Source organism: Somniosus microcephalus, chromosome 13 (genome assembly GCF_052327205.1).
Source record: "Somniosus microcephalus isolate GS21.2 chromosome 13, FLI_Smic_1.0, whole genome shotgun sequence".
Classification (NCBI taxonomy): Eukaryota; Metazoa; Chordata; class Chondrichthyes; order Squaliformes; family Somniosidae; genus Somniosus; species Somniosus microcephalus.
Window position 1 is genome coordinate 36,286,046 of NC_140999.1, and position 15,505 is coordinate 36,301,550.

At 40.2% G+C, this 15,505-nt stretch overlaps 1 protein-coding gene across 1 annotated transcript in view; it reads left to right on the top strand.

Annotated features, from left to right (window-relative positions):
* ranbp3b (RAN binding protein 3b) overlaps window positions 1-15,505 on the top strand; it is a 134,378-nt gene that overhangs the window by 107,004 nt on the left and 11,869 nt on the right. The window contains exons 10-14 of the mRNA XM_086004755.1: window positions 4,782-4,891; window positions 6,909-6,993; window positions 7,305-7,425; window positions 8,745-8,869; window positions 13,403-13,523. Of these exons, the coding sequence (XP_085860881.1) occupies window positions 4,782-4,891; window positions 6,909-6,993; window positions 7,305-7,425; window positions 8,745-8,869; window positions 13,403-13,523 (562 nt within the window). The remainder of the gene's footprint in view (window positions 1-4,781; window positions 4,892-6,908; window positions 6,994-7,304; window positions 7,426-8,744; window positions 8,870-13,402; window positions 13,524-15,505) is intronic.

Here is a 15,505-nt window from a genome sequence, read left to right on the forward strand (position 1 = left end):
TGGCATAAATCATGGTGTAACAAGAAAGATGTAATACAGAATCTAGCTATGAATATAAATGCATAACAGCCTAACTATATACCTCTCACAAAGTGGAACCTTGTGAAGAGCACCATCGGAGATAATCTTGTAGCCATCAGAGCCAGTGAAACGTACCTTGAGTGGGCTTTTGCTGGATGCCTCTGTTGAAAGGTGTCACTGGGGAAAAGCTCAGTGGCTCTCACTCGCATATTTGCTGCCGCTTCCACCATCTTAGCTCTGGCTGTGGGCAAAGAGTCTTCTCGGGTCTGTTTTTTTCAATGTGCTTTCATCATTAGGGGCCTGTGTGTAATTCATCCTGAAATCCGGGAAGGTGCCAACTAAATTATCAGTTATAAGCATGCAACTGTTGCACAAGCACATTGATCCATTGTTGCCAAGGCTGTCCTGCAGTGCAGACAAGTTACTCACCCAGCATATAGAAACAATTACAAAGCTGCTTCTAATGTAAAAAGGGCCATTAGGATCAAGTGGCGGCTAGCGAAATAACACGGGTTAATTTGCTCTGGACTAAATATTTCCAGAACTGTATTAGTATGTTGCACGTCCAACAAGGATGGATGCAGTGGTAGGATCTGGTTCTGGTAATGAGGCTGGACAAATAAGCGACCTGAAGGTAGTAGAACACTTGGGAAGTCGTGACCATAACCTCATTGGGTACACATTGAAAAAAAAAATTTAAGTCGCAGACAAAGGTTTTGGACTGGTAACTAGTTAGAATTTCAATGGGATGGAAGGGAAGCTAGCCCAGGTTAAATGGTTCAGAGAAAAGGTAACTCAAACAGTAAATGAGCAGTGAGAGTTATTTAAGTATGAGATACATAAGGCACTGAATAGATAAAATATATTCTGGCTAGGAGTGATGGGGATGTATCAAAAGCTGGGATTCCATGGATAAATAGAGGTTAGAGCAAAAATTAGGTTTAAAAAAGGAATCTTACTAAATGTAGGGGCATAGTACAGAACTATAGAAAGGAAGCAAAGAGAGAAATTCAGAAAGCAAAGACTGGAATTCAGCAGAGAAATAGCAAGGCCTTTTATAAGTGCCTAAGATTTAAAAGTATAATCAAAGGAAGCACATTTGGAGCTGAAGGATGTCATCTTGTACTCGAGCGTGAGGGAATGATAGAATTGCTAAGTATGTATGAAAGTGGGATTGTAGGAATATCAGAGAAGGATTTTGAAGATACACAGCTATTCAAAGTAAATATTCAAAAGGGAACTATATATTATGAAAGTTTAATGGTCGCCACACCCAGGTGGTTTGTTGAAGTAGGTCGGGGAGGACATACAACAGGCATTAACCATATTTTTTCACAGATTTTTAGAAATGGGAATTATAGGAAAGGACTGGAGGGTGAAAATGTTACATTCTTGTTTAAGAAAGGGGGAAGGGATAAGAGGAAATTATCGGTCAAATAGTATTAACTTGGTGTGGGTAAACTTCTAGAATCCATAATACAAGATTAAATTAGCAACACTTAGTTTAGCCCATGCCTTTCTAACAGTCAGCATGGATTTGCAGAGGTCAGGTGCTTGACTAATTTAATTTAATTTTTTGAGGCAATCAGTGTATAGATAAAGAGAATGAAGTTGATGGTTAATATATGGAGTTACAAAGGTATTTAATAAAGTGTCATATAAGAGGCTTGTTACAAAAATTAAAGCATATGGTATTGAAGGCTATGAGTAGTGAGATGGTTAGGACAGGAAGCAAAGATTAGGAGTGAGTGGGTGTTTTGCAGATTGCCAGGAAAAAGGTAGTAGTGTGCCCCAGAGGTCTGCGCTGCATCCAGTTTTGTTTTCCGTTCATATATAAATGATTTGAACATGGGTACAAGAGGAATAACAATGATTTTGCTGATACCAAATATGGGGTTTGGGAGGGGTGGGGATAGAAAACTGCGGGGGAGAATGCAGGAAATTGCAGTAGGTATCAGACAGGTTACTGGAGTGTGCAGGTAATTGACAGATGTAGAAAAATCTGAAGTATTACATTTTGGATAAAATGGTAAGATTCTTAACAGTGAAGGAACAGAAGGGTGCAGGTTCATAAATCTTTTCATGTGGGAGTACAGGTGGAAAGGGTCATAGAAAGTTAAATGGGGTTTTCAGTTTTATGCATGGGGGCTTGAACATTACAGTATGGAGATGATGTTGAAGTTGTACAGACATTGATTGGGCCACCTTTGGTGTATTGCATGCAGTTCTGGACACCCCATTGTAGGAAAGATATTAAAGCCATGGAAAGGGTGCAGTAAAGGTTCAGTAGAATTATACCAGGGTGAGACGTTATAGTTATGAAGAACTTGCTCAAAAAATTAGGACTACTTATCCTTGGAATAGAGAAGATTAATGGGGAAGATTATCAAAATAATGAAAGGATTTGAGAGGGCACGCGATGAAAGATTGTTTCTAGTGGTTGGCGAATTAGTAACAAAGGACTAGAGGGAGCATTATCTTTAGAAGAATGTAGGGGCAGGTTAGAAGAGATTTTTGCAGAGTTACTGAAGCATGGAATTCTTTACCACAGGTAGTTACTGAGTCAGAGACAATAACATTTGAAAGGTAATGGGATAAATATTTGAAATGGAAGACTCTGAAAGTATGTAGAGAAACTGCAAGGAAATAGAGTAGATAACTCCAGTTGAAGAGCAAGAACTGGCACCTGTGCGATGTGTCGAATGGCCTCCTTAACTGTAATTTTAATGATTCTGTTTTAAAAAAGCTGTAAATGCTCAGCAAGTCTGTCAGCATCTGTAAAAGAAGAAACTTGGAAGTTAAAAGAACTGAACAAAACAAAAGGGAGAAGAGAGAAAGAGAACAACAGATAGAAAACATGAATCTTAAATATTAACCCTTGTCAGAGATAAGATGATGAATTAAGTGGTCAGCAAACGTGTTTTTAAAATGCTGGAAAGAGGTGACAACTGGGAGATGGTATACAAAGATCAGCTCAGTGAGGTAATGAGAAGGTATTAAAAGAACAAAGGAGCATGAAAATATTATATTCAAACCTTAGCTAACTTCCCCATTTTCTTAGAAGGGGATGCACCGCAGGCTTGTGAGCATTCGGGTAAAGGTAAAGCAAGTTGATGTTTCGTATGTTGACCCTTTTGTCCGAATGCAAAGCCTGCACTCAGTGTGTTGGGCTGTCTTTAACTTTTTTGTGTTTCTATGTTTTGATTAGTTGCGTTTTTTTCATTTTACTTCTCACATTTTGCTTTTTGTGCGTGTATCTTTCCTGCGCCTTTTTACCAACTCTCGCGTCCTTTTGTGAAATTTGTTCAAATTCCAGAAATTTGTAGTAAAGCCTCCGCTGAGAAAGCGGACACACAAAGAAATTTGCACCTTATACAACACAATAGGAGTTATGGTACAGTACAGTCACAGCCAGGGAGGAGTTTCACACTTCCTTCAGTAGTCTATTAAAATTATAATAATATGATTCTGGAAAAATTGGGGCTGCACATGCCTGTGGCACAGGTGCGCACCCATCCTTAGTGCATAGGTGGGCCTTGCCGAATTTTGTGATGCGAGTCCTTCCCCCTAATTTAAATCGACTACAAGCACAAGAAAAGCTTCACAGAGGGTTTGTCTTGTAAGCACACTGGGTAGGGGATGAAACATTTGGCAAGGCGGCAGCTAATAACAGACTGCAGCTCCTCCTAAAAGGGAAAATTGTAGTGGTAGTAGCAAAGTGAACTAATTGTTCACAGTGGCACAATGGAGACATGCGGGGAACACTGTTCCCTTTGCTGCTTTAGAGTTGGAGGTCCTGTTGCAAGTAATGAACCAAAGAAGGGTGACCTATTTATGGCTGATGGCCCCCCTCCAGCAAAAACACAGGTCCAGTTGCATGGAGAGAGGTTGCTGATCGAGCAAGACACTACCAATTTGAAAAGAGGAGGAGAGCAGGTAAATCACGTAGTAGGTGACACCAAACTCGAGTTTTAAAAGCCTGTAGCTTCTAGGTGGAAGTCTTGTCAAATCATATGATGGATATTTTGTCCTTGAATTTGTGCAGATGAAAGCTGATGATGATTCTTGATATTTAAAAGTTAAATTATGAGGCAAGGTTAAGACAGTTAGGCTTGTTTTCTTTGAGGCGACTCAATAAAGTTTTCCAGATAATGCAGAGAACTGACAAAATTGCCCCAGGCAAATTGTTCACTGGAGCAAAAGGTTCAAATACCAGGGGGCATGAGTTTTAAAAGTATGAAAGAAGATCTTTTTGATTCAAAGTGTAATAGACTTACATAGAATGTACAGCCATTCGGCCCAACAGCTCTATGCCGGTGTTTATGCTCCATCCTTCTCCCATCCCATTGATAAGTTATATGGGAGGTTTCATTGAAGGAAACACTATTGAGGGATATGGTGAGAAAGTGGGGTTGTTCTAAGAAAAAGGGTGGGTATGTTAGGATTCTCTGTTCCTAAAAATTCTTTTGTTCTTATAAAAAATGTTTCATAGAATATAATAGCACAAGGTTTGATATCAGTATTGCACAGTAGCCATCAGCTTCTTCTGAAGTCTCCATAACATAAATATTTGGAAAATGAAAATCACCTTGATTACATTTTTCTATCTATTATTGCACATTTATAATATGACACTTAGCAAGAGCTGAGTAGCAGGAGATGGGTAAAGGTAACTGGTGGAGAATCGTGTTGAAAACTTGTATATGTGCTGTGCCATGTTCTATCTTGTGCATACCTGTTATATATGTGATGTGTTGCAGATTGTGGAGGGCTGTGACATTTCAAGTGATGTGAAGGAAAGTTCTGCAGATGGAGAAACATTGCCAGCAACCAACTACTTTCTCCAGTACATCAAGCAAAACACTGCAAAGTAAGTGGCTTAATCCATTTGAATATATAGAATCCACAATAGCCCACAACCTCCACCAAGGTGTTCTAAATAGACAGCATAGTGAAGTTCAAACTAGTAAAGCGCTTGACACTTAAACAACATGCAGGGCTGTAGGGGGCTACTGCTAACATACAGCCACTTGCGTTTAGAAATGAGGATTGGATGTTCTCCGGGTGCTGTTTTATTGTTTGCTTGTCTGTGGACATGGGCAATGATCGGTGTCTTTGTCCATGTGGTTTAAACATGCCTCAGTGATACCTTGTCGTGCGACCTCCCTTTTTATCACTCTACAATTTCAAAATTCTAAATTCAGAATTCTCATATTGTACCATCGAGTGATTGCAATCATATTCTGCAATGGTACTGCTGTAGACTAAAATTTCAGTGTTATTTCAGTTCTACTTTTAATTGTAAACATCATGACTGTAATAAGTTTTTAAAATAAAAAGAATTATAAACTGTGGAGAATGAGCAAAAAACATTAATAATAAACATTTGTAAATCACATCATCTAACCTAATCCAATTTTATTTATATTTCCACTCTACATTCATCAACTTCCAGACTTCTAATGGTGCAACTTGATCTCCATGCCCTTCATTTGAGCAGTGAAAAGTATTTTCTTTCAGTTCATCAAAGACGCAGTTTCTTCATGTTTCTCTTAAGTTTAACAATAGCTACCACCTCTTATCTCTGGCTCCAACTGTAGTCCTTCTTAAATCTATTAACATTTTTGTCCTCACTATCTCAAATAGAGATACCACATCTCCTCCATTGGCAAAGCAGTCTTTAGGTTTTATCTTTTGTCCCAAACTCTTATCCTCCTCAACTACTCTTACCAAAATCCAAGTGCCACTCTTGGCCTTATTGTGGGTTAAGCTGCATTCAAAGAATGAGAAAACCGTACCCAAAATAAGTGATATAACATATTTCGTTCCTTCCTATCTCTTGCTCACACTAAGCTAAACAACAACATTATTATCTGTGCACAGATGAAAGACCCACTGCCTGTAGCTGTACCAATGCTGCTTCTAACACGGAGATACGTACGAATCCTGACGATTACTGTTGTTCTGATTTCTTCTTTTCCCACCATCCCATAGAGGAGCACTGGGCCTCTAGTCAGGGACTTCTGGTGATAACATGAGTACGGCAGCATTTAATGAGGGTCAAGAACTTGGATGCTTCCACTGTTCTTATTCTGACCCTGCAATAAATGATGCCCAATTAAATGAATCACAAAGATCCGAAAGATATGTAGAAGTGAGGATGACTATTCAGCTTATCCTTCCATAGAAACCTATAATTCTCCACCCACCCCTAACAGTATCTAACTCTTGAATGCTTCTAGAGTTTTTCCTTCTACTGCACTACCCAAAAGTTATTGCAAGTAATTGTTTGCATGAAGAAGTGCTTTCTGACATCAGTCCTAGTTTGTATCTTTGTCCCTTTATCCTGCAGTTCTGGTTTACCTTAAAATTGTGCTCTAAATTTAATCTTTCTATCTCACTTAGTTTCTGTTTCCCCTTGGTATCTTATATTACTTCGATAAGGCTGCTCTTATTCACCTCCTGTGAAGACGGAAACCTCTGAATTTTTCTAGCCTTTCCTCACAACAAAGTTCTCAGATTCCAGGGATCAGCCCCTTGGACTTTCTCTGCACCGCTTCCAGGGTTGAGATGTTTCCTCTGTGTCATGACCAGAACTTGATGTGGCCTTAGCAGAGCATTATATCTGACAGCCTCAGACTTGATTTGGCATTAAAGCTTAGCATTCTCTTTACTTCGTTGATTGCTGGACGTGCTAAGTGTAGAATCCGCTATCACTTCCAGATCGCTTTCAGCCTCTCTCCTAACCAGTTCAACACCATTAATTTGGAGTGTCTGCTATTCTTTCACTGTGTAATGCTTTGCACTTACCCGTATTGAATTACATCTGCCATTTTTCTGTCCAATTGCATTGGTGTTATTTATTTATTTTTCTCTCCCAACTGTAGTCTGCTGGACTCTGGAGAAAATGCAGAGAGTAATGCAAAAAGTGCCAAGTTTGTTTTTGGGGAGAACATGAGTGAGAGGGTACTGGTGAGTGTAATTAAATACTTCATTCATGATCTATCCTATATTCTCTTCATTTGGTTGTACAGATGGTTGCAAGTTATTGTGCATGTGCCAAGTGGAAGAAGAGCACTAACACACATAACTGGTTTATTCTGAGAACTGCTGTTGAATATTTTTACGTTTTTTCTAGCTGGACATGGTACAGGCATTAATTTGTTAGCTGACAGTTTGTAAGGATTGCTATATTTGAATATAATTTGCAATGAAGTAACAATACAGGGAAATGATCAGCAATGTGCCTAAAATCACTAACTGCAAGGGAATTGCATTTGCAGAGTTTGCCACGGCCAGGTGATGTGAGCAACGAAAGCAACAAAGATCAGCTATTTGGAGAAAGTGCAGCTGCTGCATCTGGATCTGTGTCTGAACCATTACAGGAAGCTATGCCAGAGAAAGGTAACGACTGGTTAGGTAAGGGATTTTAAAAATGGTTACCCTGACCTTTAACCCAGCATATTATATCTGCTAGCAGTGTCTTGTTCGTTATGCATTCAAATCTACATACAAATGGAAACTCCCATCACCTTAAAGAAAAAATTACTATTCTATCAAAGCCTTTGCATTTCTCCCATTTTGACGTATTTTGAGTACAGAACCAGTGTTCCCTCTAATTTTCTTTTGGGCCGCGCAGCCTCTTTAACGGGCTGCGTGGCCCATTCAAAATTCCGCGCATACGCGGTTTTTCAATTTAAAAGCTGGCTCACCGGCTGTGCGGGACCTCCAGAGTGGATCACGGATGGGCAGCTTAAAGGGAACATTGTACACTGCCCCCCCCCCCCCCCCGACAGCTTCTCTCCTATGACCAGCTCTGCTCCTGTGCAGTATATTGGCACTTGCTCCTCCCTGAGCAGCTTGTTTTTTTACAGGACAGGTAAGTGTTCACTACTGCAGCTTCAAAACTTGTACATTTGTTATGCGCACAAACTTGTCATTGAAATTTTCTCTTTAATTTTCTTCATACAAATTAGTTTTTCATTGTTATAAGTTGTAATTTTTACAAAATTCTTCAACATATTTCCTTAAGACTCATCTCTCACGAGCATTTTTTGGAGAAATTAGATTGTGGTATGCGCTTCCGGTATACGGTGTTTGCTGCCTATGTTCACCTCATGCCATCTTATATAAACCCTGCCAAAGCTTTGCCCTCTTTCTGTGTGGTATTCTGCACAGTCGAAAGTTTAAACTATCTTCGGGGGTGTTACGGAGGGAGCTGGGGAAAGAGAGAGTTCAATGGTGGAGTCCTACCTTTGGCTCATTTTTTTGAATTTATAGGAATCCTGTTTTCCAAAGATTTTGAAAAGTATTGTAAGTGTTGCACCAACTTAACATTCAATATAAGTTCAAAACTGATGATCTATCAGTTTTGGTAGCATTGGTCATAAGCTGATGGGTTCAAATGCCATAAGAGGGCTGTGACTCCAATGCAATACTGATAGAGTGCTGAATTGTTGTAGGTGCCTTCCTTGGATGAGACTTTAAACAAGTCCAGTCAACCTTCTTTGGTAGATGTTAAATATATTTTTGGGGGGGGAGGGGAAAGATTAATTGGCCATTCTCATTTGCTGTTATGGGATGATGCTAGCACAGAATGGGCGCGGCATTTGTCTATGTAACAACAGTTGCTGCACTTGAAGAGAAAATCATCATGTGAAGCACTTTGGGACCTGAAAGTCCCAAATAGATGCAAGTATTAATTAACTTCTGTTTAATACCAGTAAACAATGTGACCGAATCACTGGTGGAGTCTGCAGCTGCTTACACCAAAGCAACAGCTAAGAAATGTTTGTTGGAAAAAGTGGAAGTTATCACTGGGGAGGAAGCAGAGAGTAATGTCTTACAGGTATGTGATTGAAACTCCAAAAATGTCTGCTGTTTGTATTTGATTTGACTACTTCTTGGAAAGTGCTGCCCGTTCTACTGAATTGATGCAGTAAATTTTAAAATCTTTATATTTTCCCTCTTTGTAGCTGTCCCAGCTGGAAGCCTGTTCCAAAGGTCACTACTAAGTGTGGAAAAGCAGCATTTGGTGATTGGCCATCCAGTTCTTCATAGGAACAGGCGTAGCTCAGTTGGCTGATTGAGTCTACGCTGCCATTTTGTTAGCCATGGCAGTTGTTAATCTTTTTAATCCCAGTTACCTCCCCCTTTTCCATTTTCCTTAAAATTTTACATCTATCTTCATTTTTAAACATGGAGGAAATCTTATGGTTCAGAGTTTGAGTCCATGTAGGAGTAATGTTAATCTTATCAAAACACTTGCTTCTTATAAGCCATCTTCTGGTAACATACCTGAATTCTTTCTTTTATCTGTCATCAATAGCAGTTCATTCTGATGCTGGCACACTAGAAAGATAAACTGTAAAATAGTTTTTTGAGGGTTTTTTTCTGAGTTTTAGACTTCTGTATGGTCATTGGTGTAAATCTTGAGTTTTAGAATTACAGTAGTTTTATTATAAGAACATAAGAAACTTAGGAAATAGGAGTAGGAGTAGGCCATATGGCCTATCAAGCCTGCTCTGCCATTCAATAAGATCATGGCTGAACTTTTACATCAACTCCTATTTTCCTGTCCTATCCCTTGATCCCTTGATTCCCTTAGTGTCCAAAAATCTATCTATCTTAGTCTTGAATATACTCATCGCCCTCTGGGGTAGAAAATTCCAAAGATTCACAACCCTCTGAGTGAAGAAATTTCTCCTCATCTCAGTCCTAAATGGCTGACCCCTTATTCTGAGACTGTGACCCCTAGTTCTAGACTCTCCAGGGAAAACAGTCTCTCAACATCTGCCCTGTCAAGCCCTCTAAGAATTTTATACATTTTAATGAGATCACCTCTCATTCTTCTAAACTCCAGAGAATATAGGCCCATTCTACTCAATCATTCCTCATAGGACAGCCTTCTCATCCCAGAAGTCAATCTAGTGAACCTTTGTTGCACTCTCTCTATGGCAAGTATATCCTTCCTTAGGTAAGGAGACCAAAACTGTACACAGTGCTCCAGGTGTGGTCTCAGCAAAGCCCTGTATAATTGCAGCAAGACTTACTTACTCTTATACTCCAACCCCCTTGCAATAAAGGCAAATATACCTTTTGCCTTCCTAATTGCTTGCTGTACCTGCATGTTAACTTTCTGTGATGTTTGTTGTATTAAGCTAATCAGTTGAAACATGAGTTGGTGCTGTCACTGCGCTGAGTGAATATCTTTCCTTGTGGGCGGTGGTTGATGTAGGTATCCTAATCCAGACTTGTACATCTTGTAGGTCCTGGTATTACATATTTTCCATGAGTACACTTCTTATTCCAGACTTTCATTCCTAAATATTTTGTTTTCCTCCTAGAATGCAGGATTTAGATTTAATGTTACATGTGTATCCTAAGGCTTGAGAACACCAGCCATCTGCATGGCGTGGGATGCAAGACTTTTGATGCCCTTGCAACTTAACTCTCTCCAGAGACAGTCTGTTGTCCCAGAACTTTGATATCAACCAGAGTGAGATCTCGAGACAGGTATTAAATAGATTGCAAATGAATGGACCACAACTATGTCTTGCCTCATAGAATTGTTTACCTTTTTCTGAGGAACAATAAATGTGAGGTGTGTGGGGTCTAGCCACATCTGTTATGGCACATAAGCAAACTTTGAGCAGCGTAGATAGATGTTATTCAAGGAATAAACTTAAATAGAAAATAGAACAGATTTATTAACCTGCCACAGTGAAAACCAAAGTTAGCAGGAATTCTTACAGGTGGATGCTATCCAAGTATGGTGGTACTGTCATCAGAAACTGCTCAATATCACATAGAGTGCAAAATGTTGCAGCAGACGTGAGCAAATGCATGGCCAGCTGCGTAAGTGGGCTCTCCACCAGGTGACCAACTCCTGATTTACTGAGGTGTAGATGGTAGGAAGTAAAATAGACAGATGTTCTATGTAGTGCTGATCTTCCCCAATCACATCTCCAGATTTGTGAGCAGGCAGCTTGCTAAGAACGCCCATGGGAAGGAGGGGTGCCCTGTTGCCGGCTGAACACACTTCCATTCATATGTCCCCAGAAGAGACCAGTGGGAACCTGAAAGCACCCTCCCAACTAAGGAAAGACCCTCTCAGCACTCAATACTTAGTGCGACTGAAATTTGCAGTATTTGGTAGATCTTTAATGTATATATCTGAAGTACCAAAATCCAAGAAATTCATGTAACCTTTGCTGAATTCAGTACACTTAAACTGTTGAATCCTCAGAGCCTAAGGTCGCTGGAATCATCCTGTAGTATGCAAGCAAGTTTTTATATGCATTGCCATCTTTTCCTTTCATAAAATCTGAGTATGGCAAACACTAAGCAAAATATTATTGGATATATTAAAACTTGGCCCATCCAAAAGTATTTAAGGTAGATGAAGAGAGCACTGGCCAAAGTACAGCTGCCATTTGACATTAATGCTCTTCAGCTAACCCAGCTACACGAGGGCTTTTTCCCTCATTCGGAAACACCTTTTTAGTTTCATGAAGAGCATCCATTTTAAAGGCTGGTGGCAGGATAACAAATTCAGCCATTGAGTGTTCACATGGCAGCCATTGCAGTCCGTTACACTAATTCAGCATTCCAACCTGCTCACCTTTTCCACCCAACCCTCTCTTTTCTGTTACCAATATTTCTCTTGCCCCAATCTCTCTCTCTCGTTCTTTCTCTGGCTCGCCCCATTCTCTCGCTCACCCCAATCTCTCCATCCGGAGGAAGCCTGAGATTAAGAGCCACTAGGAGTGGGGCAAGGTCAGGTTGGATACGACATTGCAGGAGGCAGAAGATGATTTTTTTTAAATTTAAGTATAGATTCCACACCAGGGCTGAGATGCAGCAATGAATATTTTTAGGATGGTGCTGTGAGTAAGAGCCATCAAAAGAGGCTGGCCGAGAGGAAGAAGAGTATGGTGTTAAAGTATAACATCTTCAAATATATAAAGGGTGGCAGTTAATATTTACATTTTAAAAGTAGTCGAATTCACAATAACTCACAACAGATGGAGCTCTACAGAAATTGTGGCACGGCTTCACGGTACCAAGTGCTGGTATGACAGGCAAGTTATAAAATGAATATCAAAAGTATTATGAGAGCACCACCTACTGACGTCACAGGGAAACATAACTGGTAAGCCTAACAGCCCAGTGTGACCATTTTAACATTGGTATCTCTGTAGGAAATGTATACATAGCACTCCTCAGTGTAGTAAGAGGCCTAGGTAAGAATTGTAATATATTATAGAGACTGAAAGAGTGAGGAAATAGTACTAGATAACCTACATTTGGTATGACCTGCCTTCTTTGAATGTAGTTTGAATTCCATAAACAAAGCTACCTCCATACTTGCCCATTTGACTTAAAGCTATGTTCATGTGTTTTTCTTATTCTACCAATTCCGTCTGTCTCCTGTTGCCTCCTTCAAATGAGATACATAAATAGAATGAGGCCATAAAAACAGTGGGGCTAAGGAAGATGTGTGTGCTTAACATGGATGCTGTGCAGTGCCAACTTCTTAAAGGGACACTGTATATCTTAGCCCCACCCCACCCTTTTGGATGACTATAGTCATTTGTACATAAAAGTGGAACTGCATTCAAAAAATGAGAGACTGTACCAAAATTAGGTAATATAATGATTTTTCTCCGTGTCCCTCGTACTTGCCTTCTGCTTTACTCTGCTCTGGTGGCATAGCTAAGATCAGGAGCTCGCTGTGCGGTTCTCCAATTCAGTGCACTAGTGCATTGGTGAAAAATATCGGTCACCGCTCAGAATGCCTCAGATATGACTGATATCAGCTAGGCCATCTAGTGCAAAGAGCCAAGCGAAGGTCAGGCTCCATTCAGGAGCCTCCAGAGTGAGAGAACTACAGAAGGGCCAGTGGAAGGAGAGCAAACAAGAGAACGCTTCAACTAAGACAACTTTTCAAGTGAGAATAAATTATTATAAACAGATTTTTAGTGAATTTAACAGTTTGGTGAAAGGTGTGCTTTTAAGTTTCATGATAATTGACATGAATCAGTCATTCATGAAAGAAAGACTTATGAAATAATACTTAGCGGCCTACGGGTGGCGCTGTCCAGGGAGAGTATAAATACTCAGGCACGGGACCAGCTTGCGCAGGACATTCTTAACAGGAACTAGTGAAGGACACAACTAGACCTCCATGTTGTAAAACAGTTGATTAAAGCTTTGTTTAACGCTTAGACCAAGTGCCTAGTAGTTTTCTTACGTCAATAATCATCTTTAATTTTTTTCTTTACATAGCTGATTATAACTCCATATAGGGTGGATATTTCCCTGGCAATTGCGGGAGGGCAATATTTCTTGGCTTCAGAATATTCTTGTTTAATTTCAGATTCAATGCAAGCTATTTGTGTTTGACAAGACATCACAATCCTGGGTAGAGAGGGGAAGAGGTCTCCTGAGACTCAACGATATGGCATCTGCTGATGATGGAGCCTTGCAGTCAAGGCTAGGTATGAGTCCATCTTCTATACTATCCGTTGACACTACCGATGCTACTTTGTGACACTTGTTGCAATTAATAGTTATTTGCTTTTCGTAAATGAAGTTTATAGTCTGTATAAGTAGAAATGTTAGTGTTCTAAACACTGCGATACCTCGTAGAAAATGATGATGGAAATCCTGTTTTGCTTTCTCTTTTTTAAGTACGTTAAAGTACCCAAAACACGCACCCTAATTGAATGGTTGATACCTGCACTGCCCAATGCAGAACTGATGATTCACACGCACCAGCAAAGTCCCATGTTTGATACCCTTCCTGTGCTGAGTTAGCTGATCTCAGTTGGAGCATTCCTACAATTGGCCTTAGCAACTCCAGCTTGTGAGGAGGAGGTGGCGGGGGGGGGGGGGGTGAGGAGAATTTGCAATGACAAGGGGTGTTACTGATTTGTTTCCTTGTGCAGCACAGTATATTTGGACTTGTGAAATAACTCGCGTGTAGAAGTGAAAAGCCTTATTTTGTGGGAGACTCAGCCACAGGAGAGGGACAGATCTGTATCCTGTGTGCAGTCATGCACTAGGAGAAGGATCTTGACCATGCACCGTACGCACTGAAATATTTCCATATTCATTTAAGCATCATCCACACACAATTGACTAAAATCTAGCTTGATTAGTGCTGCTACTTAGCACATACACAAAAATAGTGTCATGATGTTGTCAGTTCATTTCTCTCCAGCTAAAAGGGTTCTATTCTGAGCTCCTTGCATTGCACTCTGGATATTGAATTCGGGCAAGGCCTTCAGTCTCTCAAAGAAGTAGCTTTGATTAGACAGTCCTTATGATCTTGCACAGTTTGTAAGTATATTCTGTTTTCAAACCAGCTAGTTCATTTTCTTTCAGCTTTATGTTTCAGGAATCATGGCAAGTGAGAATTGGCACTAGCTGCCAAAGAGCAACTCAACCATATGTCCTGTATTGTTCATGACAAAATTGGTCTGAACCGAGATTCTTCACCGTATCAGACCAATTTCAGCTGAACACTCACTGACAGCAGCCTACACTAAGACTTGCCAGTGCTGTACAGTGCCATGGGCACATAGGCACTAATCAGTGCTTAGTATCATCTCAGCCAAAATAGAAACACCAGGTTCCTCTAAGAAGGGAACTATTGCTTTATCAGTGCAGAGCCTCCCTTGAAAAGAGGCTCAACACAGAAATTGGGTTGACAGCCAGAAATGGCACCCTGGTAGGGATCAGACCAAGAGCATGTAAGTGCAAAACTTTTAACATTGCCAGTAGATCTCCTGCGACAATGTTCAGGGTGAGCCAGATGGGCCTGGGTCTGAGATGGCGTACTAGGGTCTAGCAATATTTTGAGGAGTTTCCCAGGGATTGGGTGCATAACTACACACAGGATACAGAAGCTCTTGCTGCCTAGTTATATTAGTTATTGCATCTTACAACAGCCTGAAAGAGCTTCAGCCACATTGTACCACAATGTTTGAGGCCCAGCTCAAACGCATTACATGATTGCTGCTGCTGATCATGCTCTTTTTGTTTTGTGGTACTATTAAAGTAATAGATGTTCAGCAATGTATCTTTTACTCCTGTTCTAGTTACTCTCAGCTGCTGGCGACACAGGTAAGACTTGTGGAAGGCTATACACATGACTCCAGCGTTGCTTTCGCCAATTGTGACATTTTCCACATCAGAATATTGTGATTAATATAAACCAAATTCAAAGTGTTAAATAGGTTCTCAGTGTTTGTGATTTTGCACATTGCCATTGCCAAATATCAGCTTGGCCTTGGAGAGGGTACAGCACAGATACACCAGAATACCAGGGCTTAATGGGTTAAATTATGAGGACTGGTTGAATAAACCTGGCTTGTATTCCCTTGAGTTTCGAAGTTATGAGGTAATCTGATCAAGGTATTTAAAATGATTAAGGCATTCGATAAGGTAGTTACAAAGAAACTTTCCTCTGGTTAAA